We start from the raw sequence: 23,527 nt of genomic DNA, 5'->3' as shown, positions 1-23,527 counted from the left end.
GGGTGAGCTGAACCGCAGAGTGAAGGCAAAAGGGCCAACAAGTGCTAAGCATCTCTGGGAACTCCTTCAAGATTGTTGGAAGACAATTTCCGGTGACTACCTCTTGAAGCTCATCAAGAGAATGTCAAGAGTGTGCAAAGCAGTCATCAAAGCAAAAGGTGGCTACTTTGAAGAACCTAGAATATAAGACATATTTTCAGTTGTTTCACACTTTTTTGTTAAGTATATAATTCCACATCTGTTAATTCATAGTTTTGATTCCTTCAGTGTGAATGTACAATTTTCATAGTCATGAAAATAAAGAAAAATCTTTAAATGAGAATATGTGTCCAAACTTTTGGTCTGTACTGTATATATACATACATAGTAAAAATTTGAAAAGTTAAAATATAACTTTTGATAAAATTGATTAAAACATAGGATTTGCTATAAAAAAAAGAGACAAACTGTATAGCATACAGGAAATTGGAGATTATTGCAAATATGTGACAGAATATGTCATCTGAACAGCAGAGTATGAGTATCAAGTAGAATGCCTCACAAAAAATGCCTTCATAAAACTCAATCGACAGAAGATTTAAAAAGTTATATCTTTAATAATATAGTGAAACAAAGCAATTTTTATTTAGCTTTTTTTTTTTTTTTTTTTTAAGTAGTTAGGCTAAGTTCCCAGGAAGAGTATTTGATGCGTTTTTTGACTCTGTGGATTTTCGCTGCAAAAAAATAAAGGCAGCCTATTACATTTCCAGTAAAGTGTATGGGATTTCTATAAATCCCATGACCATTGTGCATTTTGTTTTTACACAGCGTAAAGTGGCCTGCGGTGCACTTTTGAAATCCGAAAAATGTCAATTTCTCTTGCGGTAAATATGCTTTTTTTTGTGGATTATTCCAACAGAGTTTAATGAAAAGAGGAAGTCCCTCAGGTAAAAATTGCATGTGAATGTAATCTGCACGTTTTTATCACAAAAGTTAAATTAAAGCTAAGTAACAGAAGCTTCCAAAATAAAACAGTTTTATTTAATACATAACATACCAAAAGGAGAAAGAATTGAAGCAGAACAAAAATTTACCAGAAAAATAATGTTATAAAAGCATCCCACACAAAAAAACAATGGTGTAATAGCTGTATTTTTTTTCACCCACATAGATTATTTTTTTCCATGCATGTTTTGGTGGAATGAATGCTGGTATTCAAAACTACAACTGATTCCATAAGTAAACCCTTTGATGGCTATGTCAAAATGAAAAAACAAAGTTATGGCTTTTCAAAAGTATGCAGTAAAAAGCAAAACATGGAAAAGGAAACATCGTTGTGTCCTCAGGGGGATAAGCAATGTAATCAACTGAATTCTGTCCGTCTGGCTTCTGATTTGCCATCACCTAGTAATGCATTTAAATGCCATATATTACTTCTGCAATGCGAATGGTCAACTACTGTATACTAGGATTAAAAGTCTTGCTAAGCATTCTGGAGATCCAGTATATAGTAAGGGTGAAAAGCTAAGACACACCGGTTCATGCAATGGTTTTCCTTGTACTTATTGGAACATACTTAGGAGACCATATATTTTTGGTGACCACACTTGGTGCAGTACATCATGGGCAGAGCGATGTTTATCATAATATGTACAGTGATGTGAAAAAGTGTTTGCCCCCTTCCTGATTTCTTATTCTGTTGCATGTTTGTCACACATAAATGTTTCAGATCACAAAACAAATTTAAATATTAGACAAAGATAACACAAGTAAACAGAAAATGTAGTTTTTAAATGAAGGTCTTTATTATTAAGGGAAAAAGAAATCCAAACCCACAGGGCCCTTTGTGATAAAGTGATTGCCCCCTAAACCTAATAACTGGTTGGGCCACCCTTAGGAGCAACAACTTCAATCAAGCGTTTGTGATAACTGGCAATAAGTCTTTAAAAACGCTCTGGAGGAATTTTGGACCACTCATCTTTGCAAAATTGTTGTAATTGAGCCACACTGATGGGTTTCCGAGCATGAACTGCTATTTTAAGGTCATGCCGCAACATCTCAATCGGATTAAAGTCAGGACTTTGACTAGTCCCCTCCAAAGTCTTAATTTTGTTTTTCTTAAGCCATTCAGAGTTGGACTTACTGGTGTGTTTTGGATCATTGTCCTGCTGCATAACCCAAGTGTGCTTCAGATTGAGGTCAACACCAGATGGCTGAACATTGTCCTTCAGGATTTTTTGGTAGACAGCAGAATTCGTGGTTTCATTTACCACAGCAAGTATTCCAGGTCCTGAAGCAGCAAAAAAGCTCCAGAACATCACACCACTACCACCATATTTTAATGTTAGTATGATGCTCCTATTCTGAAATGCTGTGTTACTTCTACACCAGATGTAATAGAACATACACCTTCCACAAAGTTAAACTTTTGTCTCGACATTCCACAGAGTATTCTCCCAAAAGTCTTGGCGATCATCAAGATGTTTCTGGCAAAACTGAGACGAGCTTTTATGTTCTTTTTGCTCAGCAGTGGTTTTCATCTTGGAATTCTGTCATGCATGTCATTTTTGCCCAGTATCTTTCTTATGGTGGAGTCATGAACAATGACCTTAACTGAAGCAAGTGAGGCATGCAGTTCTTTGGATGTTGTTGTAGGATCTTTTGTGATCTCTTGGATAAGTCATCGCTGCGCTCTTGGGGTAATTTTGGTTGGCCGGCTACTCCTGAGAAGATTCAGAACTGTTCCATGTTTTTGCCCTTTGTGGATAATGGCTCTCACTGTGATTTGCTGGCGTCCCAAAGGTTTAGAAATGGCTTTATAACCTTTTCCAGACTGATAGATATCAATTACTATGTTTCTCATTTGCTCTTGAATTTCTTTGGATCGCAGCATGAGGTCCAGGGAAACAGGAAACAGTCCGGCGTCAAATGGCAGAAGGGTATGTCAACACCAGGGAGTACAACAAACAGATAATCAGAGGCCAAGTCCGGCATCAGATACCTTAAGTCAGAGAGCATCAAAACTAGAAGGGATATCCACAAGAATTGTCATAACAGATCCGAGGTCATAAACAAGATCAGAAGTCAGGCACATAGTTAGCACACACACCTAGCTAAAGCAAAGCTACAACCAACACTGATTACTAACAGGTAGCCAGCTAAATACCTTGCAAATGATTAAGGAAGAGATGCACCTGCAGACTAGGCCAGATTGACCAACAGGGCTGTCAATCAAAATGCTGACAGACCTGCTCACCCCAGGATCAGATTGGATGACTGGATTGTCACTCACAAAACCAACATTCCAGCACACTCCAGATTCCATAGGGTGGCTGAGTTGTCACTCACAGCATCTCTAGGGCACAGTCAGTTATGAAACTGTGATAAATATGTGATAAATAGTGATGAGCGAGTGTATTCGTTACTATTCGCACGGATAGTACGGTATTCGGGTTACTCGTTATTCTGCGAGTATTTGTGTACTCACCTCTCTATATTCGGATGTCCCGCCCTGCAGTTTTGGCGCCTTTTTTGCAGCCACTAAACATGCTGGGCTTCTTAACCAATCACAGTAATGCCGCAGATATCTTGGTTGTGGCATTACTGTGATTGGCTGGCCGCCCAGCGTCACAGGGTCTATTTAAGCCCTGCCACTGCCATTCTGTGCACATTGCATCTGGAGCCTGCGTTGTAATAGTCTAGGGAGAGATCGCTGAGCTGCTAGGGAGAGTGTTTAGGCCTCTTGATAAAACAAAAGCCCTTTTAAGGGCTACCTGCAGTATATACTAGTTCTGTGTTTAAAGGAGCTGCTCACTAGCTCCATAATACCACCAAAAAATAGCTCTTTTCAGAGCTGAAGGCACACAACAAAGTCAGAGTACAGGGAGGGAGAGATTGTGTATTAGGTAGGGAGTGTATTAGGTAGTGTTCTTCCAGTGTCCATCTTAAAACAGCTCTTGTCAGAGGCAAAGCAATATTTTTCTAGCAAACACAGAAGTAGCATTTTTTGCTGCCTTTTTTTTTTAGCACCGATCTATTTTCCCTGCTGTTTTAGGGGTCACAGCCTGGCTTCTGCTGTCCACATTAGTCCACTTAAAAAGGCGTTTGGTGCCCTACACAAAGCAGTAGTCCAAACATTTCCTACTGCCTGCTACAAAGCACGCACCAGGCCATTTTAACCACTATTTTGGGGTGTCAGCCTGCCTTCTGTCCATATTAGTCCACTTAAAAAATCATTGAGTGCCCTGCACAAAGCAGTAGTCCACACATTTCCTACTGCCTGCTACAAAGCACGCACCAGGCCATTTTAACCACTATTTTGGAAGCCACCATCCCAAGGGCCACCAATCACAAATAGTAGTTAGGCTGAAATAGGAATACTGTCCTGGTTTGTCCACTGCACAATCTGCATAGGGTTTGTAAAAATTAGCCCTATGGGCTGAGTCATGGTTGATGGAGGAAGGAAACGGGTTCTTATGGGAAGGGGGTGACGTTAACAGCAGTAGCATGAATCTTCATTTTTGGTGAATTTAGGTTGGCTTGCTGTCATCTGGAGGGATTACAAACTGTGGAGATATCCAGTCCTTGTTGAATTTAATCAGAGTAAGTCTGTCTGCATTTTCTGTAGAGAGCCGTGTGCGCTTATCAGTGATGATTGCAACAGCGGAACTGAAAACATGCTCAGACACCACACTAGCAGCCATGCAGGCCAGTACCTCCAAGGCATATAAGGAGAGGTTGGGCCAAGTGTTCAGTTTAGGCACCCAATAATTAAAGGGAACTGAAGCGTCAGAAAGGACGCAAATATGGTCACTTAAGAACCCCTTGACCATGTTCTGCAACTTACCGGTCCTTGGAATTGTTACGGGCACAGATAGCCTTTACTGTTCTGCTGGTTTATTCAAAACTGCCCAATTTGTGCACATTTTCCCCCCACCTCTGTTGGAGCTGGTGTTCTTGTCTCTCCTCATTATCCCTTGGTGTTGAAAAGAGCTGGTACCTCTGCCACCAGCATTGTCTGAGGGTGATGTTTTCAGCAACTGATCTACACCGGCCCTCTTGAACAATTCAATTGTAAAACTCTTTGTTGACTCCAAAAGTAGAGAAGGAAATCTCTCCTTTTACCATATCGAGAAAGGTGGCCAACCAGTATAGGTCAATCTTGTCACCTGCACCTTAAAAACATCTCCAGAATCCGACCTTTTCTCACCTTTGAAACTGCTAAAACTCTTATTCACTCTCGTCTGGACTACTGCAACTCTCTTCTGATCGGTCTCCCTCTTATCAAACTTTCTTCACTTCAATCCGTCCTGAATGCGGAAGCCAGGGTCGTATTTCTGTCCAGCCGCTTCATCGATGCCTCCATCTTGTGCCAGTCATTACACTGGTTGCCCATTTGCTACAGGGTCCAATCTAAAATCATCACTCTCACCCACAAAGCTCTTCACAGTTCTGCACCGCCTTATATCTCCTCTCTCAACTCTGTCTATTGCCCTACACATGCCCTCTGTTCTACAAATGACCAAAGACTAATATGCCCCATAATTGGAAAATCGCACCTCCGTCTCCAAGACTTCTCTCGTGCTGCACTAGTTCTCTGGAATGCTCTACCCCAGACGATCCGACTGATGCCTAGCCACCACGTCTTCAAGCGCGCTTTAAAAACCCATCTCTTTAAACAAGCCTACCACCTCAACTACTCAGCAAACTAACTTTCCCCTGTTCCCTCCTTCTAAATATTATTATGAATCTGCACCCTACTATTCATCTGTCTCCACTCCCTCCATGCACACGATAATTACACTCAATACTTGATTATTGCACTTAAAGATACTGGCTGATGACCGGATCATGAAGTCTTATATGAAAATCCCTACTTATTATAATTGCCTGGCCTGAAATAACAAGCACTTTTCACCTATTGTGTCCACCCATTTCCTTGTTGAATGTAAGTTTGCGAGCAGGGACCTCACTCCTAATGTAACTGTTTAAACTATCTTACCTTGTATTGAATTTATTGTGTGTACTTGTCTCCGCTTAATTTTAAAGTGCTGCGGAATATGTTGGCACTATATAAATAAAAATTATTATTATTATTACTGTTGGATAAAATGTGTATCACCTGAGGGTCTTGCCACAGACACTTACACATGAACTGTGCCATGTGGGCCAAGCTGCAAAAAGGCAAATGTTCTGTGTCCCCAACAGTAGAAACAGTATCCATCCTCTCCTCATGCTGACTCACCTCCTCCTCCTCCTCCACCTCCTCCTCTCCAGCCCATCCAGGCTGGACAGACATGAAGCCTGGGTTGGGTGTCCCCTCTGTAACATTACGAATCCCCTCGATAGCACAGAAAAACAAGTCCTCTTCCTCCTCATCACCCAATGTTGCCTCAGAATATTGGCTGGGTTGGTTTGTATCACCCATTGGGAAATCTGGCTCCATACAAACATGCTGGACACTCAAAGCTTCCTCTTTGAGATTATGCAGTGATTGTTTCAAGAGACACAGCAGTAGGATGGTTACACTGATAATAGCCTGATCACCGCTGACAAGTTTGGTGCAGTACTCAAAGTTCTCAAGAACCTCACAAATGTCAGCGATCCACACCCACTCGACAGTTGTTATGTGTAGTTGCTGACTCTCAGTCTGACCGGCATGCTGAAGCTGATATTCAGCTACTGCCCTCTGCTGTTCACTTATCCTTGCCAACATGTGATAGGTGGAATTCGACCGCATGGGCAGGTCACAAATGAGTCAGTGACTTGGCAAATTCAAGCGCTTTTGCAGCGCTGTAAAAGCAGCAAAAGCAGTAGAGGAATAGCGGAAATGGGCGCTAATACAGCGCACCTTCTCAAGTAGGTACGGCAAGTCACGGAAAGTTTTCAGAAATTTCTTAACAACTAGGTTCAGCACGTGAGCCATGCATGGCACGTGTACCAGCTTGCCGATCATTAAAGCCGCCACCAGGTTTTGCCCATTATCACAGATGACCAGACCAAGTTGGAGGTACAGCGGGGAGAGCCCCTGATCGGTCTGTTGTTTTAAAACTTGCCACAGCTCTGTTGCAGTGTGTGCTTTCTGACCTAAACAGATCAGCTTCAGCCACTTTGCCGATGCGCTGTTGCACAGGTCCCAGCTTGGCAGTGATGGGGAGAGTAATTCAGCAGAGGATGAGGAGCAGGAGAAGAGGAGAGAGGAAGTGGAATATGAAGAGGTGGAAACCCTGAAATAAGTTGGGCCTGCTATTCTTAGAGTAGGTGGGATGTGTGATGTTCCAGTTGGCGCCTTTGTCCCACCCTCTACCAGGTTCCCCCAGTGTGCCATGCCAGAAATGTATCGTCCCTGTACACAACAATTTGTCCAGGTGTCTGTTGTTAGGTGGACATTCCGGGTTACGGCATTGGTGAGAGCACGGTTCAGATTGTTTAACGTGTGCCTGTGCAATGCAGGGACGGCACAGCAGGAACAGTAGTGGCGGCTGGGAACACTATATCGTGGGGCAGCCACAGCCAAGAGATCACGGAAGACTGTGTTCCCACAAGCCTAAACGGCAACATCTCCACAGCTAGCAATTTGGCAATGTGTGAGTTTAGTATTTGTGCCTGTGAGTGCGTGGCTGGGTATTTATGCATTCTTTCCAAGCTCTCAGGCACAGACAATTGGACGCTTTGCTGGTACAAGGAAGTGGATGTGGTTGATGTTTGTTGAGTGTGAGCAACCGCAGCTTGTGGGCAGGAGGTATGAGTGCCTGCTTCTTGAACAGCAGATTCTGAAGAACATAGCCCAGGCGACATGGCATAAGTCTCCACCGAACCCAAAAGCACTACAGATACTGACTGGTGATGAGCTCATGCCGCCTTTATCTATCCCTCATCCCCTCAAGATGGCTGGACCATCATTGTAAATAAGGCCTGTACTTTGTATCACCCTCACCTCATTGTAGATTGCAAGCTCTTACGAGCAGGGTCGTCATTATTTTTGTTTTAATTATTGTATTATCTTTAGCTATGTTACTTATGACTGTTGAATATGAACCTCTGAATTGTAAAGCGCTGCGGAAAAGGTTGGCGCTATATAAATAAAGAGTATTATTATTATTATTATTATTGGCTTGACCCGCAGATGCAGATTTGGTACCCTGGTGTTTGGTGTTCTGCCCACCTACTGGGCTGCTTGGCTGCCATGTGGTTTCTCATACTGGTGATGCTCAGGTTGTCTTTTCGCTGGCCTCTGCTCCACTTGGTATGGCAGATGCTACAGACAGCAATGTTTTTCTCTGAAGGACTTTCAGAAAAAAAAAATTCCACACAGCAGCTGAACACCCCTTAGCCCTGACTTGGCGCACAGAGGGGTGCTCTTGAGAACAGTTGACCCTGCTCTCACTCTAGGCAAACCACGACCCCTTGTTGCCTGTGCTGGTGCTACATAGCCATGACAGCAACACAGAGGAAGATGGATATGCGTGCCAAAGGTCCAGGTCGGATCAGTGGACTCATCATCGACCACCTCGTCTTCTATCTCATCCCCCTTCCCAGTTGACATTGTAGGCTTACCTGATGGCAACTGTGTCTCATCATCAGCCTCCACCTCTGGAGACAGTAAATTACATTCCTCCAAGTGGCTTTCTTCTGGCCGCAGGGTCTAAAATACTTGAGCATCAACGCACGCCACCTCCTCTTGTCAATGCTGCATGGTGATAGGCCAGAGCCAACCAAAGGATACGTACCAAACAGATCCTCGGAGTGGCCAAGCTTGGGGTCATATGTCTCCTGTGACTGATAATGGTGGGAGGAAGGAGAACCAGTTTCAGGATTAGAAGCAACCAGCCTTCTTTGTATCCACAGTAGACTGTGTGGTCGTGGAAGATTTGTTGCTGCTTGACAAATGTGTAGAGGCCTTGTCTGCTATCCAAGACAGAATCTGCTCATGCTCTTCTGGCTTCCACACAAATTTACGTTCCAGAGCGGGAACTTTTTCCAGGAACATAGTGGATGCATCAAGCTTCTTCTGACCGGATACAGGCTGAATGCCTTCTCGAGCATCACTGACAACACCACGTCCACGTCCCTTAACAACAGGCTTTTTTGGCATTTTGGGTTTTGTTGACAGATTTTCAGATGTTGATGGCACAAGCCAAGCTAGCTGTCACAGGCACAGCCAAAATAGTGAGTCAACCATGACACAGCACATAGGGCTAATTTTTACAAATCCTTTGCACATTGTGCAGTGGACAAACCAGGACAGTATTCGTACTCAAGCCTAACTACTATTTGTGATTGGAGACCCTTGGGATGGGGGCTTCCTACATCAACCATGACTCAGCCCATAGGGCTAATTTTTACAAACCCTATGCACATTGTGCAGTGGACAAATCTAGAATGTACAGTAGTCCTACCAAACTAATATTTGTTATTGGAGGCCCTTGTCACAGGTTGTGCCACATTGTGACTGAGATAGGGGATACATATTCAATAGAAATTTACACTGACTGTTGATAACCAACTGATGGCCCTCTGAAAACTTGAATTGAGAGCCACAACTACTACAGTACTCCATCGTAGATAATGTTTGTCAAGGGAAGCCCTTGTCATGGAATCTTCCTGCACCTATGACCCAGCCCCAGGAGTAATTTTGGAAATACGATGCACATTCTGCACTGGACCAAGTAGTACAGTATCAAGAAGTCTTCTTTTGCTATATAATCTGGGGAATATTGACAATCAAAATCTCTAAGCCATGTGGAGAAGCTTCTCCAACCCATTCTGGAGGGGGGGCACCATATATCCTTTGTCCATTGACTTGTATAAGTGATATATTTGAGCTCGTCATCCAGTTGACTAGTGAAACTTTATTTTTCCGGTTCACAGAGTTCAGCCAGTCTGAGGATCGTAGGCCGTACTCACTGCTACCTTCTAGTACTCCATGTCTCTTGGTCATTTTCTCTGTAGTCTCTGCCCTTAAATTAGTTAAATAATAGTGAGGGCCCTACAATATGAATAAGCGAGGGCACTCTCAAATGTACACAAGAAGTACCTCCAAAATTTCTAGAGGAGGGCACTTCAAAATGTATGTTACAGGGCCACATGAGGGTTCTCACAAAACTCAGCTTTCCTGCCTACTGCAGGCCCTTTGAACATTTGAATTTAGGGCCGCAGTATCACATGGTGGTGGCGGAGGAGGGGGTCAAGCCCAACGCTACAATGGGCACATTTTAAACTGCTATGGAATATGTATCCCACTATCTGAGTGTCAATGATGGAGGGACTGCTCAAATGTCTAAGTAACAACTGTCCCTCCAAAACGCATGTTACAGAGCCACCTGAGGCATCTCAGGTTAAATATCAACATACCTACTAGTACGTTCTAGCTGTGTTTGTAAAGTGCTTGGGAATAGTGAACTAAAAATTATGTATGACAGAGGGACCTACAAAATGTATAAGTCAGGGCCCTCCCAAATGTAAAAGGCGAAAAAAAGCCACAACAATATGTGTGAACAAACTCTAAAAGGGATATTTTTTGGTTTCTCTGGTTTATTTAGCCTTATAAACAAGTGATTATACAGGAAAAACTGTTTCTTAACCTTTTTGGCCTGTTAAATGCAATTTAGATTAGGTTTGGTAGTTGTTCTTGTGTATCTGTAAAAGTGGCGTAACACTGCGACAAACTTATTCCCAGAAACCATATGTGAGTCAGAAATGCATGCAGGCATATTCTCCAGGCTCTTCCCATTCTGTTTCATCATTTTCCCATCCATTTCAGCCTTTTCCTCAGGTCCCCAGACCCCTTTGTAGGGTCCAGCAGAAAATTACTCGCATTTCCCATTTACTTACATTGTACTCGCTATTCGGAACGAATACGTGATTATTACACCATGCATACCAGGATGGGGATGAGGGGGCCATTCATACCAGGATGGGGATGGGATGGAGGCCATGTATACAAGGATGGGTTGGGGGTGCCATGTATACCAGGATGGGGATTAGGGGGTCATGCATACCAGGATGGGGATGAGGGGGCCATGCATACCAGAATGGGGATTTGATGGAGGCCATGTATACCAGGATGGAGATGAGAGGGTGCCACCTATACCAGGATGGGGATGGAATGGAGGTCATGTATGCCAGGATGGGGATGAGGTGCAACGTATGGTCTGGGACATCTTATAATTCAAAAAATATGGTAATGCTTAGTCTTCCTTTCTTCATGAGAGCCAGTTTCATTATAGCGATTGATGTCTTTCATGACCACCCTTGAGGATTCCTGCAGGGTTTTAGCAATTTTCCTGATTGACTGACTTTCATGTCCTAAAGTAATGATGGACTGTCATTTCTTTTTAAATAGTTAATTGTTTTTTGCTATATTCTGGCTTAAAACAATTATGTTATGGACAATATGTACATTCCAATAAAAACAAGGAAAACCACTGCATGAACAGTTGTGTCTAAACTTTTGACCAGTACTGTACACTATTAATAAACCATACATTCATCTTTATCTATTTTACAAACTTTATTTGCCTCTTCCCATGTGACTGCTTAAAGGTTACTCGCAGAATATTGGAAAAGAAGTCCTAATTTTCAGTTCGTAATATATTTATGATAAACTGCAACTCATACATTTACTCACAGGTGATGCTGCTGGCCCCGGTGGTCCAGTTTCACCCTAAAATAGAAAAAATATCGTATAGTATGATTCAATGCAATGGATAACATTTGACTTTGAGATACAGATCATCCCTTTTATAGGCTTAAAAGCTATGAAAAGAAGCAGTGGAATGAGAGCTAACTCAATGTAAATGTTTATTTGCGATACGGACTACATCTCTTCAATACTGACATTCCTGTATGCGGTCTGGAGACTGATGATGTCTAGTAACAACAATTCCCAGCATCTCCTTACCATTGTTAAGGACATACTGGGAGTTGTAGGTTCATGCGATAGAATTGTATATGGTGCTGACCTAACCTTACAATCGCTGTACTAAGTTGGTGATGTAAGCTTAGGCTGTGTGCCCACGTAGCGTTTTTCAAGCGTATATGCTGCGGAATTTCCGCAGCGTAAACGCTTGAAAAACGCATGTATATCCGCACCCCATGGTCCCCAATGGCATTCCGCAATGTCAATGCCCATGCTGCGGATTTTTCCGCAGCGTATATGCTGCGGTCAAAAATCCGCAGCATGTTCATTAATTTTGCGGAAGCGCAGCGGAATCAATGTGCGGATGGTACCCAAGTCTGGATGAGAGGAGACTCTCATCCAGACCTGGGTACCAAAGAACCTGTAAAAAAAAGAATAAAATAAAGTTTATACTTATCTTCTGATGTTTTCCCTCCGTCGCGCTGTTGTCTGAAGGACCTGCCACGTCATTGAGTCATGTGACCCACCACATGACTCAATGACGTCACCGCAGGTCCTGCACACAACAGCGTGAGCCGCTCAAGCCTCCGGACGGGGCAGAGAATGCATCAGAAGGTGAGTATAAAGTTTATTTTTTTATTTTTTACCATTCTGAACAAGTTGTCAAGCACTTTTCCAAGTGATGCTTGGAGAAGTGCTTGATAACCCGCATGCGGAAATGCATGCAAAGACGCCTCACAAACGCTTCTACCTGGAGGGAAAACTGCATGTAATATCCGCATGCGATTTTCCCGCCAGGGAGAAGCGTAAAAAATATGCTTCAGGTCCGCAACGTGGGCACATAGCCTTATACTGATGATGGTTTTGGTGATGTATTAATGTACTTGTCACGGGTTTACCATGACAGAGAGGGGCCAGAAGAATGCAGTGTCTGATTTCATATACTCATACATTGATTAGAACGACTTCACCATCAAACAGTGCAGGTTTCTTCTAGGAGTGCAGGGGTTAATCTGTTCTGTTGAGATTTTCTGAGCTTTGACTTTGGGGCCTTAAAGGGATATTTTAAAAGGCTAATTAGTCTTATAAATGGTTTGATGAGGTGGATTAAAGTTTATGACAAGTTCCCTTTCATATGACAGTTCTGATTAACTAGTCCACTAGCAGTGAACTTCAAAATTTCTTGACTTGAACATGCTCTTAAAGGGAACCTGACATGCTGCTTGACCCATAGGCAACTTGTATCAAATACTGGCTTAAAATTTCAGCCATGTACAGTACAGACTAAAAGTTTGGACACACCTTCTCATTTAAAGATTTTTCTGTATTTTCATAACTTTGAAAATTGTACATTCACACTGAAGGCATCAAAACTATGAATTAACACATGTGGAATTATACACTTAACAAAAAAGTGTGAAACAACTGAAAATATGTCTTATATTCGAGGTTCTTCAAAGTAGCCACCTCTTGCTTTGATGACTGCTTTGCACACTCTTGGCATTCTCTTGATGATCTTCAAGAGGTAGTCACCTGAAATGGTTTTCACTTCACAGGTGTGCCCCGTCAGGTTTAATAAGTGGGATTTCTTGCCTTATAAATGGGGTTGGGACCATCAGTTCCGTTGTGCAGAAGTCTGTTGGATACACAGCTGATAGTCCTACTGAATAGACTGTTAGAATTTGTATTATGGCAAGAAAAAAACAGCTAAGTAAAGAAAAACGAGTGGCCATCATTACTTTAAGAAATGAAGGTCAGTCAGTCCGAAAAATTGGGAAAACTTTGAATGTGTCCCCAAGTGCAGTTGCAAAAACCATCAAGCGCTACAAAGAAACTGGCTCACATGAGGACTGCCCAGGAAAGGAAGACCAAGAGTCACCTCTGCTTCTGAGGATAAGTTTATCCGAGTCACCAGCCTCAGAAATCGCAGGTTAACAGCAGCTCAGATTAGAGACCAGGTCAATGCCACACAGAGTTCTAGCAGCAGACACATCTCTACAACAACTGTTAAGAGGAGACTTTGTGCAGCAGGCCTTCATGGTAAAATAGCTGCTAGGAAACCACTGCTAAGGACAGGCAACAAGCAGAAGAGACTTGTTTGGGCTAAAGAACACAAGGAATGGATAGTAGACCAGTGGAAATCTGTGCTTTGGTCTCATGAGTCCAAATTTGAGATCTTTGGTTCCAACCACCGTGTCTTTGTGCGACGCAGAAAAGGTGAACGAATGGACTCTACATGCCTGGTTCCCACCGTGAAGCATGGAGGAGGAGGTGTGATGGTGTGGGGGTGCTTTTCTGGTGACACTGTTGGAGATTTATTCAAAATTGAAGGCATACTGAACCAGCATGGTTACCACAGCATCTTGCAGCGGCATGCTATTCCATCCTGTTTGTGTTTAGTTGGACCATCATTTATTTTTCAACAGGACAATGACTCCAAACACACCTCCAGGCTGTGTAAGGGCTACTTGACCAAGAAGGAGAGTGATGGGGTGCTACGCCAGATGACCTGGCCTCCACAGTCACTAGACCTGAACCCAATCGAGATGGTTTGGGGTGAGCTGGACTGCAGAGTGGAGGCAAAAGGGCCAACAAGTGCTAAGCATCTCTGGGAACTCCTTCAAGATTGTTGGAAGACCATTTCCGGTGACTACCTCTTGAAGCTCATCAAGAGAATGCCAAGAGTGTGCAAAGCAGTCATCAAAGCAAAAGGTGGCTACTTTGAAGAACCTAGAATATAAGACATATTTTCAGTTGTTTCACACTTTTTGTTAAGTATATAATTCCACATGTGTTAATTCATAGTTTTGATACCTTCAGTGTGAATGTACAATTTTCAAAGTCATGAAAATACAGAAAAATCTTTAAATGAGAAGGTGTGTCAAAACTTTTGGTCTGTACTGTATGTTTGACTCAATGCAGCATTTCAGAGAAAACATACCTTAAAAGCCACTGGGGACAAAACTGCACGGCAGACTAGTCAGAAAGGCTGGTCCCTGTGAGCTTCTCCCCATCTGCTGTCAGTGATTCACAGGTCTCTTCATAAACACACACACACAAGCAGAGATCTGTCACTCAATGGGAGAGGCTTTATGTGGCTTTAAAATATGCTTTTCTCTGAAGTGCCACAGTGTTCCAGAGTCAGATATACCTGGTTGAGATCACTCAGTCAGTGCCTGATACATACTGTCCGTGGATTGTCAGCTGTCAGGCTTCTTTTAATTATTCTACCTTGCTTATATAATTAGACATTATTATACAGATTCTGATATAATTATGAAAGATAATCTGACAAATAGAAAAGTGTCAATATTTCCATTTTATGTTACATTATAGACCTTTAAGAATATCATGCACTGTTAACATTCCCTAAACTGAGAAGTGCACAGGTCCAATGTATACCATTCTAATACATCAGATACATTTATATCCTTCATAAATTAATATCCTTGAAACAATAATTGCATTTTTATATGGGCAATTATTTGATTTGCAACCAAAATTTAATGGCAAGTGTATTCTACCTTTTCTCCCTTGGGGCCAATTGGACCTTGAAGGCCTGGAATACCATCCAAACCCTGTGGAAAAAAAGACATATTTATAATTGAAAATTGTGTGCATTACTGCTGAATTAATAACACGGTGATAATAATGCAAACAAGTTAGATCTTCAATACCCTCCAATCTTCATTCCACAGATCACAGTAAGTGGAAATATAGAGACAGGCTGGCACTAAAATGATAAGCAACATCTGTGCATTGGTGGGTGCACAGCATTAAATCAGCAAGTGTTCTAAATACTAGATATCTGTGCAACTTCTCTTCTTGCTAAAATTACATTAATTTACCATCTGGAAGAAGCATCATTTAGAGTTATGAGATTTTAAATACCCACTTGAATTAAATTAGTGGAGGAATAAATAGTTCTGATTTAGCTGTTAGTTGGCCTTTAACAAGCTCGCAAAATGCTTCATGAGGTAAATTGGAAATTTAAGTTCCCTTGTTCATCTATAAACACTTGAAAGTAAAAGCAAATAAGGTTCATGTAAGTGTTTGTTTTATTTATAATATTAGTGACATTTGTAGATCAAATTACAGAGATTGAGCAACTAGGGACATGAAACGCACAACTGCACGTCTCCAGGCCACTTAAAGGTAATAGTAGTCTTTGATGCCAAGAACACTTTAATAATGCCGCACAACATGTACAATAAAATGATGTAGATAATTGTAAAAGAAACATGCCAGCTAGCAATACTAGATAAAGTGTGAGAGATTAGTCATATACAACATACTGGCCAACAAAACAGGCTTAGACTGGCCCACAGGAGAACAGGAGAATCCTCCGGTGGACCCCTGTGCAGGAGTGGTCAAGCACCCTCTTATATGAGCAGTACTTGGCACTATATACTTGAATCACTATGTACAGACAGAGGCAGCATCTTATTCATTTAATAATCTACCCAGTTCATTGTTATATACATTTGTGGTTGTGGATAATGTCAGACTTGCGTGTAAATGAAAATGGGGCCCTGGAGTTGGTTACTGGTGGGCAAGTGGCATCACAGTCCGACACGGACAGTGAAAGTAATAGAAAATGCACTCCACTCAGGGGCAGAGTTCTTGGCCCAGCACAACATCTACTATATATATATATATATATATATATATTACACACATTGTAATGCAGTGGCTTGCTGCACTGTCAAAATGTCAGAGGGGGTGTGTTCTGGCTGACCACGTACCTCCCATTCAGGTGACTGATCACATGACTGTGACATCACCACAGGTTCTGTGAGCACAGAAGGATATATAAATCCTGGTGGTTTTTGAAATGGTGGTAAAGCCTGGTCCCTGTGTCTGGTACACCATTAGCCTGGAGAGGCGAGAGGCCTGGTCCATGTGTCTGGGACACTATTAGCCTGGAGAGGCAAGAGGCCAGGTCCCTGTGTCTGGGAACACCAGTAGCCTTGGAAGGCAAGAGGCCTGGTCCCTGTGTCTGGGACACCAGTAGCCTTGGAAGGCAAGAGGCCTGGTCCCTGTGTCTGGGACAAAAGTAGCCTGGAGAGGCAAGAGGCCTGATCCCTGGGTCTGGGACACCAGTAGCCCTGGAAGGCACGTGGCCTGGAGACCACGTCTCGGGAGCCTTAATCCACAGCTGTGGCAGAACAGAGCTGATAGAAGCAGCTAAGACCCAGCAAATGTAATAAATGAATGAATGAATATGTTGTTGTACCTTGCTGAAGTTTGTATCTGAAGCCAAGCGGGCATAGCTGCCACTGAAAAGGCTCTAGGATATTACATGTGTAACTTTCCTGCTAGCCACTGAGATAGACTATGTTATAAGCAGTTTATGATGTGTAATAAACTGCTGGACTTCATATTACCGGAAAACATTGCATGTGCGCTTTAATTGACCCGGTGAAGTGAGTGCCCCTCAACATGATGAATAGTGCTACCTTACAATTGGTTGGTGAATGTGGGCAACTGCAGCCTGGTTGCTAGGGGTAACGGCGGGGCCACGAAAATTAAAGCATCTGGCTGTAACTCGGCGGGGTTACGAAAATTGTCGTCGCACTCAAACCTGGTTTGCTGTGGCTCGGCGGGTCCACGAAGATTAAAGCATCTGGCTGTAACTCGGTGGGGTTACGAAAATTATCGTCGCACTCAAACCTGGTTTGCTGTGGCTTGATGGGGCCACGAAAATATTCCGGGGAGAGCGGTGTGAACTGTCTAGTGTGAACAGCGTACCGCGGTGGCTATGAATGGAGCAGTATCCCCGGACGGAAAGGAGAAGTGGTTAGATGACTGGCTGCAAACATTCTGCAGCAAAGTGGAGTGTCCTGAAGAAATGCAGGAGCTGATAAAGAAGGCTGTGAAGGGAGCAGCAAATGAGACTGAAGCTATTGAACGATTAAAGTGCCTGTTAAAATCGCAGCAGCAGGCATTTGAGAAACGACAACAGGACTCGCAGCAGGCATTTGAGAAACGACAACAGGACGTGGTACGGGAAGGGCAGGAGCTGTTGGCCCTTTACAAAAAGGTGGCAGCAGACCATTCCTTGAGTTCTCCTGTGGCGCCGGTACTATCACAGAGTGCCCAGGGAGGCAGTAAGATATGTTGAGAACTGGGTCCTAAGACTATTGTGTTTTTTTTTGTTAAAGTACCCCCTATAGGTGTGGTTGTCCAAAAGGGGGCGGAGTCTCAAAAGAGGGTGGAGCATAGAAAACCAAAATTGGCTACTGGTCGTGGGTTGGCACCGCCTAAAAATGACAATTTGACTGTTGATAACTGGATAGCTCCAGTAAAAGGGGTTGACATCAAAGCGGGAGGTGACTTGTTGGTCCATAATACCATGGGAAGTGATACAGACCCCACAGCTGACGGTGACACTACGAAAGTAGAAAGAGAGTTCGGTCAGGAAGAGCTAAATGAGGTGAGAAAGTCCCCCTCTCGTATCCACGGACAAGCTGAGCCTGGAGTCTGAACGGCAGAAAATAAATCAAGTTGTGAGGAACTTGCAGCGAGAACTGGAGGAAAGCAGCGAGGAAATCAACAAATGGAAAGAAATGTTCCAGAGAAATAAAGAGGAAGTTTTTCAATTGGAGCTTGACAAAGCGGAGTGTGAAGATGAGTTGTGCGAGATGAAAGATCATTTCTCCCTGGTACAGTTAGAGCTGTACCAAGTGAAGAAAGGCTCTGTGGATACGGAAGAAGCAGAGGTCTCAAGAAAGGAAGTGCAGAGATTTCAGGAGAAGGTGAAACAGCTAATGCAGGAGAAGCAAAGGTTGGATATCAGGAACAGAATTGTGGACTTGCACAAGTCTGGTTCATCCTTGGGTACAATTTCAAGATACCTGATGGTGCCTCGTTCATCTGTACAAACAATTATACACAAGTAAAAACGAGATGGGAATGTCCAGCCATCATACCGCTCAGGAAGGAGACGGGTTTTGTGTCCCAGAGGTGACATATGCATATAAACCCAAGGACAAAATCAAAAGACCTTGTGAAGATGATGGCAGAAGCTGGTAAGATTGTGTCAATATCCACAGTGAAACGAGTACTTTATCAACATTGGCTGAAAGGCCACAGTGCCAGGAAGAAGCCATTACTCCAAAAGAAACATAAAAAAGCCAGATTAATGTTTGCAAATGCACACAGGAACAAAGACCTTACTATTTGGAGACATGTCCTTTGGTCTGATGAAACTAAAATTTTATTTTTTGGGCAAAATTACTATCGCTACATTTGGAAGAAAAAGGGAGAAGCTTGAAAGCCTAAGAACATCATCCCAACTGTGAAACACGAGGGTGGCAGCATCATGTTGTGGGGTTGTTTTGCTGCAGGAGGGACTAGTACACTTCACAAAATAGATGGCATCATGAGAAAAGAAGATTATGTGGCAATACTGAAGCAACATCTCAAGACATCAGCCAGGAAGTTAAAGCTTGGGCAGACATTGGTCTTACAAATGGACAATGACCCGAAGCATCCTGCCAAAATGGTAACAAAGTGGCTTTTTTAAGCCAATAAAATAGTAAAAAACCTATACATCTTTGGCATCACTGTAACAGTACTGACCTGGAGAATGATGCTTCTGGGTCATTTTTACTGTACAATGAATGCTGTAAAATTAAAACCCAAAAAACAATAGTGGAATTGCGTGTTTTTCACCATTTTACAACACTTGGAATTTTTTTGCCATTAATCCATAAATTATGGTAAAATGAGTAATGTCATTCAAAACTACATATTGTCCTGTAGAAAATAAGCCCTCATAAGTCTATGTCAGTGAAAAAGTAATTAAAATTATGGATATTTAACAAAGCAGAGGAAAAAAATGAATGGGATAATTAAAAAGGAGGATTTTAAAGTACCGTAGGTACTAGCGATAAGCAGATATTTTGAAATTAACAATGTCCTCCAAAATTTGATTTACGGTTAATAAATTCACACAAATCTCAATACTGGAAAGCTTGTAATTGCTCGAAAAATACACGTGGGGGGAGAGGAGAGAGAACCCTGCTGACCATAAGAGATTACACTCTACTGGACAGAGAGCACCCTGCTGAGTTAAAGAGCTCTACAGAAGAGAGAAATAGGACCATGCTGACCATAAGAGCTTACATTCTGCAGGAGAGAGAGAAAGAACCCCTACTGATCATAAGAACTTATACTGTACAGGAGAGGGAGAGGATCCCGCTGATCATAAGATCTTACACACTACAGGGAGAGAGAGGAACCCACTGATCATAAGAGCTTACACTCTACAGGCACGATAGAGAAAGATGACCCCGCTGATCAAAAGACCTTACACTCTACAGGAGAGATAGATTTAGACCTGGCCCATCAGTATTTGGTCAGTATTCAGTCAGTATTTTTTCTCAAGAGCCAAAACCAGGTGAGGAACAATCAGAGAAAAGGTATAATAGAAACAAGTCACCAATTCTGCATTTATCACCCACTCCTTGGTTTTGACTCCCATTCCTGAGAAAAAATACTGACCGAATACTGACCAAATACTGATAGTGCGTCCGTGGCCTTATTCAGAGACTCTGGAGGTAGTAAATGACTGTGTTGCACAAGCTGTGCTCCACTGGGAACCACGGATCTGCGATGGCCCAGGTACTGACCACCACTATACAATGTATGATAATCTGTAAGATGTCATAGCTGCAGGGCATTATGGGGAGGTCGATGCGGCAATACAAAATGACATTTGCCTGCTCTCTGATGCTTCAGCAGGGTGGGAAATGGTGCTGGGCAAGGTTTTTTTTTATTTTTGTGAACTGCAAATCAAATCTCAAATTGTTAAAATTCACATGAATCCACGGATTTCAGGAAATTTGACTCGAACTTGATCCTCTACGGACTGATCCACTCATCTCTACTAGGTACCTTTTTTGTGTATTTTCTGTGTTTAGTGTTCAGTGTAACTTTATTAGTTTATGTGCATGGAGAGAGAAAGCAGCTACTACAAAAAATATTATTATTATTATTATTAATAATAATAATAATAATAATATCTCGATTAATGAAATTCTTCATTCTGACTACAAACATACCCTTTAAAATAAAAATGAAATTTACACAATTACTCCTATTTTTTGCTTTAAACAGGTTCTTCACCACACACAAAGATCTCAAATAGAGCTATTAGAGTTTCAACTTTAAGATCAGAAATAAGTTGCTGAGAAGTTGGCAATAACTGTGTCTACATTATTATGTGTCATATATCACTATGTGTCATTTGTCTAGATTAGTCTAAGTGCACACTTTAGCACATTGTGAGCACTTTTTCGTTTTCACTTCTTTAAGAGTGCAGATTGGCACAGAATGAGAATAGAATCTGCGGCATCCATAGAGACCTCTATATCAAAATTGTTCCTGCTGGAAGCACAGAGAAGGTCAGCAGGAAGCCTGTGGAAATGTTCTCTTGCATCTAGCATTGAAGTCTGTCAATAAACTATAGACCGCTATAGAATAAAACCTACAACTGCATAAAGAAATACTTTTCCTGGAACTTATTCTTGGTCCTGCTCTCTATTTCGATTTTATTGTCTGTATAGACTAATGGGAATCTGAGCTAGTCTGTACAGCTATACCTTCTGTCTCATAAGAGGCTCAAGCTTGTAATTATTGGCAGCAGAATATAAGCACTAACCCAGCAAACGTCTACCAGAAAGTAAGCATGGAGAATTGGTTACCAGTAAAGCAAGCCAAAAAAACTATAAATTATATGTAAATCACTTTATTAAAAATTATAATTGTATTGAATTATCCCTGAAAATCACCTTTTAAACGCTTACCACTAGATGTCACACTTCTGTCTAAATTAATGCCTACTGCCAGGAAGTGATGGGTTTTTGTTTTTCTGCTTCTTCTCCCTTGTCTGTCACCTTGCATCCTGACATATCAGAGATTCTGTCTTTCATCACACAGCAGGCACACCATTGAATAGTGAAACGGATAGTGCATGCTTGTATGAAAGAGGAATGAAGTTCTAGCACCTATAGTGCTACAGTATACTGATGAATAAGAGCAGCCTTCTCAAAAACAGTGTATAGCAAGTTACAGACCAGGAAAATCAGGACAGTTCCTTAACATATTAGACTGATAGGTGGAACAAAATCAGTTTTAATTTGTTTTGACTCGAGGCATGAAAGAAGCAAGAACATTCTTTCATACAGGTTTTGTAAGAAAAAACTGATGGGGAGTCCCAAAGTCCCTTGTGTGTATGTGTGACCACAACTTCTTTCAGTGTCTACAGTCAACCACTCTCATAGATCTATGTCTTTCCACATTAATCATCTGGATACATCAAACAATCTGAAGAAGTGTCCACAAGAGATTGTTACTGGTTGACTAGTATCTACAGGTAGATCCCTTGTGACGTTCATATATTTATTTATTTAAAGCTCTATGTGGTTTTGAACCTAATAAAAAACACTAGTATCAATGATGGCTGAGTTTTTCTCATCGTTCAGTATTTATGTTAAGTTCACATAAGCACAATACAGGTCCATTTTTGCAGTCACATATTCTGGCTAAATATGGCTTTAATAACCCAAACTAACAGTACTATATGGATCCCTGATGTTTTGCACAAAGTGTATAGTAAAATGGATACAAATTTCCATGTTTTTTTTCATACATTTTCTGTTTTTAGCAGAAGTGACATTTTACTAGGTGCTAATGATATAACTTTCGTAATGTGTAACTCGACCTCCTGGTGTATTCATTACATATGCTATGAATATTTTCTATAACATTATAAAACACATTTCATTTTCTTTTTTTCACAGTGTGAAAGTAAAGTTTTGTTAAGTTGTCACGAACACTTGATACCTATCTCATTACGGTGGGGCTGTATGAAATGTTACTTTTCACTTGCTGGTGTTACACTTTTCAACAGCAGTACAACAGCTGCAACCAGCTGAGATTATTGCCTTTCACCATGCGTCCTCCCCTCTTTTATACAGCACATTAGATTTCATCAATGTTAGCAGCTACACTTGATTGTAGCATTCATAAAACTTGGATACGGTTACAGCAGGGATAACAAAACCCACATCAGACCTCATGCAATTGGCACAAAAACATGTAATTAAATCTACATTAAATGGACAATGGCTCTGGAATGGAAACAGAAAAGGATTTCTTGTTAATTCTTGGATAAATGTATCGTATTATATTATAATTATATCTAAAATTCTACAGATCCAATGACTTGCTCTTCCTGTGCATACATAATATGGAAAGTATTTCCTAATGAAATATAGAATGATTAAGAAACATTTCAAATGTTTTTGGCAAAAGACAACATCCAATCAGTTAAGTTCTCATGCCAGAACAGTTTACATTATGGAGAGTGACAAAAATATTCTGTATAACTAAATGGTCCACAGTATAGCACCCCAGAGACCTCCAAAGTAGAGTGAGAATAAGGGGTTTCTGAAAACCCATTTTGTCAGCGAAATCTGTTGGTATTGATCCCCTCCAGTAGCAAAATAAAATGGAAGATAACTTTGCATGAACATGACTCTTCAAATCTTAGTTAATGAAAGTTACTGAATATGAGTCAACTTACTCCCAAAAGTTGGTGGTCCTTTCAAATATGTATGCTATATACACAGGATCAGCCATTTAAAGGGAATCTGACAGCTGATCCACGGGCCATTTGAT

At 41.7% G+C, this 23,527-nt stretch overlaps 1 protein-coding gene across 3 annotated transcripts in view; it reads right to left on the bottom strand.

Annotated features, from left to right (window-relative positions):
- Nucleotides 1-23,527, bottom strand: part of COL19A1 (collagen type XIX alpha 1 chain) — a 1,587,177-nt gene that overhangs the window by 1,168,046 nt on the left and 395,604 nt on the right. For all 3 annotated transcript variants that reach the window (XM_073675502.1, XM_073675503.1, XM_073675504.1), the window contains exons 14-15: nucleotides 15,364-15,417; nucleotides 11,609-11,644 (exon numbers count right to left, since the gene is read on the bottom strand). In XM_073675502.1, coding sequence (XP_073531603.1) covers nucleotides 11,609-11,644; nucleotides 15,364-15,417 — 90 coding nt within the window. The remainder of the gene's footprint in view (nucleotides 1-11,608; nucleotides 11,645-15,363; nucleotides 15,418-23,527) is intronic.

The sequence above is a fragment of the Phyllobates terribilis genome, unplaced genomic scaffold (genome assembly GCF_046119375.1).
Source record: "Phyllobates terribilis strain yellow unplaced genomic scaffold, ASM4611937v1 Scaffold_3__8_contigs__length_932513732, whole genome shotgun sequence".
In the NCBI taxonomy this organism is placed as follows: Eukaryota; Metazoa; Chordata; class Amphibia; order Anura; family Dendrobatidae; genus Phyllobates; species Phyllobates terribilis.
The sequence above is the reverse complement of the archived record's forward strand: the minus strand, read 5'-3'. Positions and strand labels throughout refer to the sequence as shown.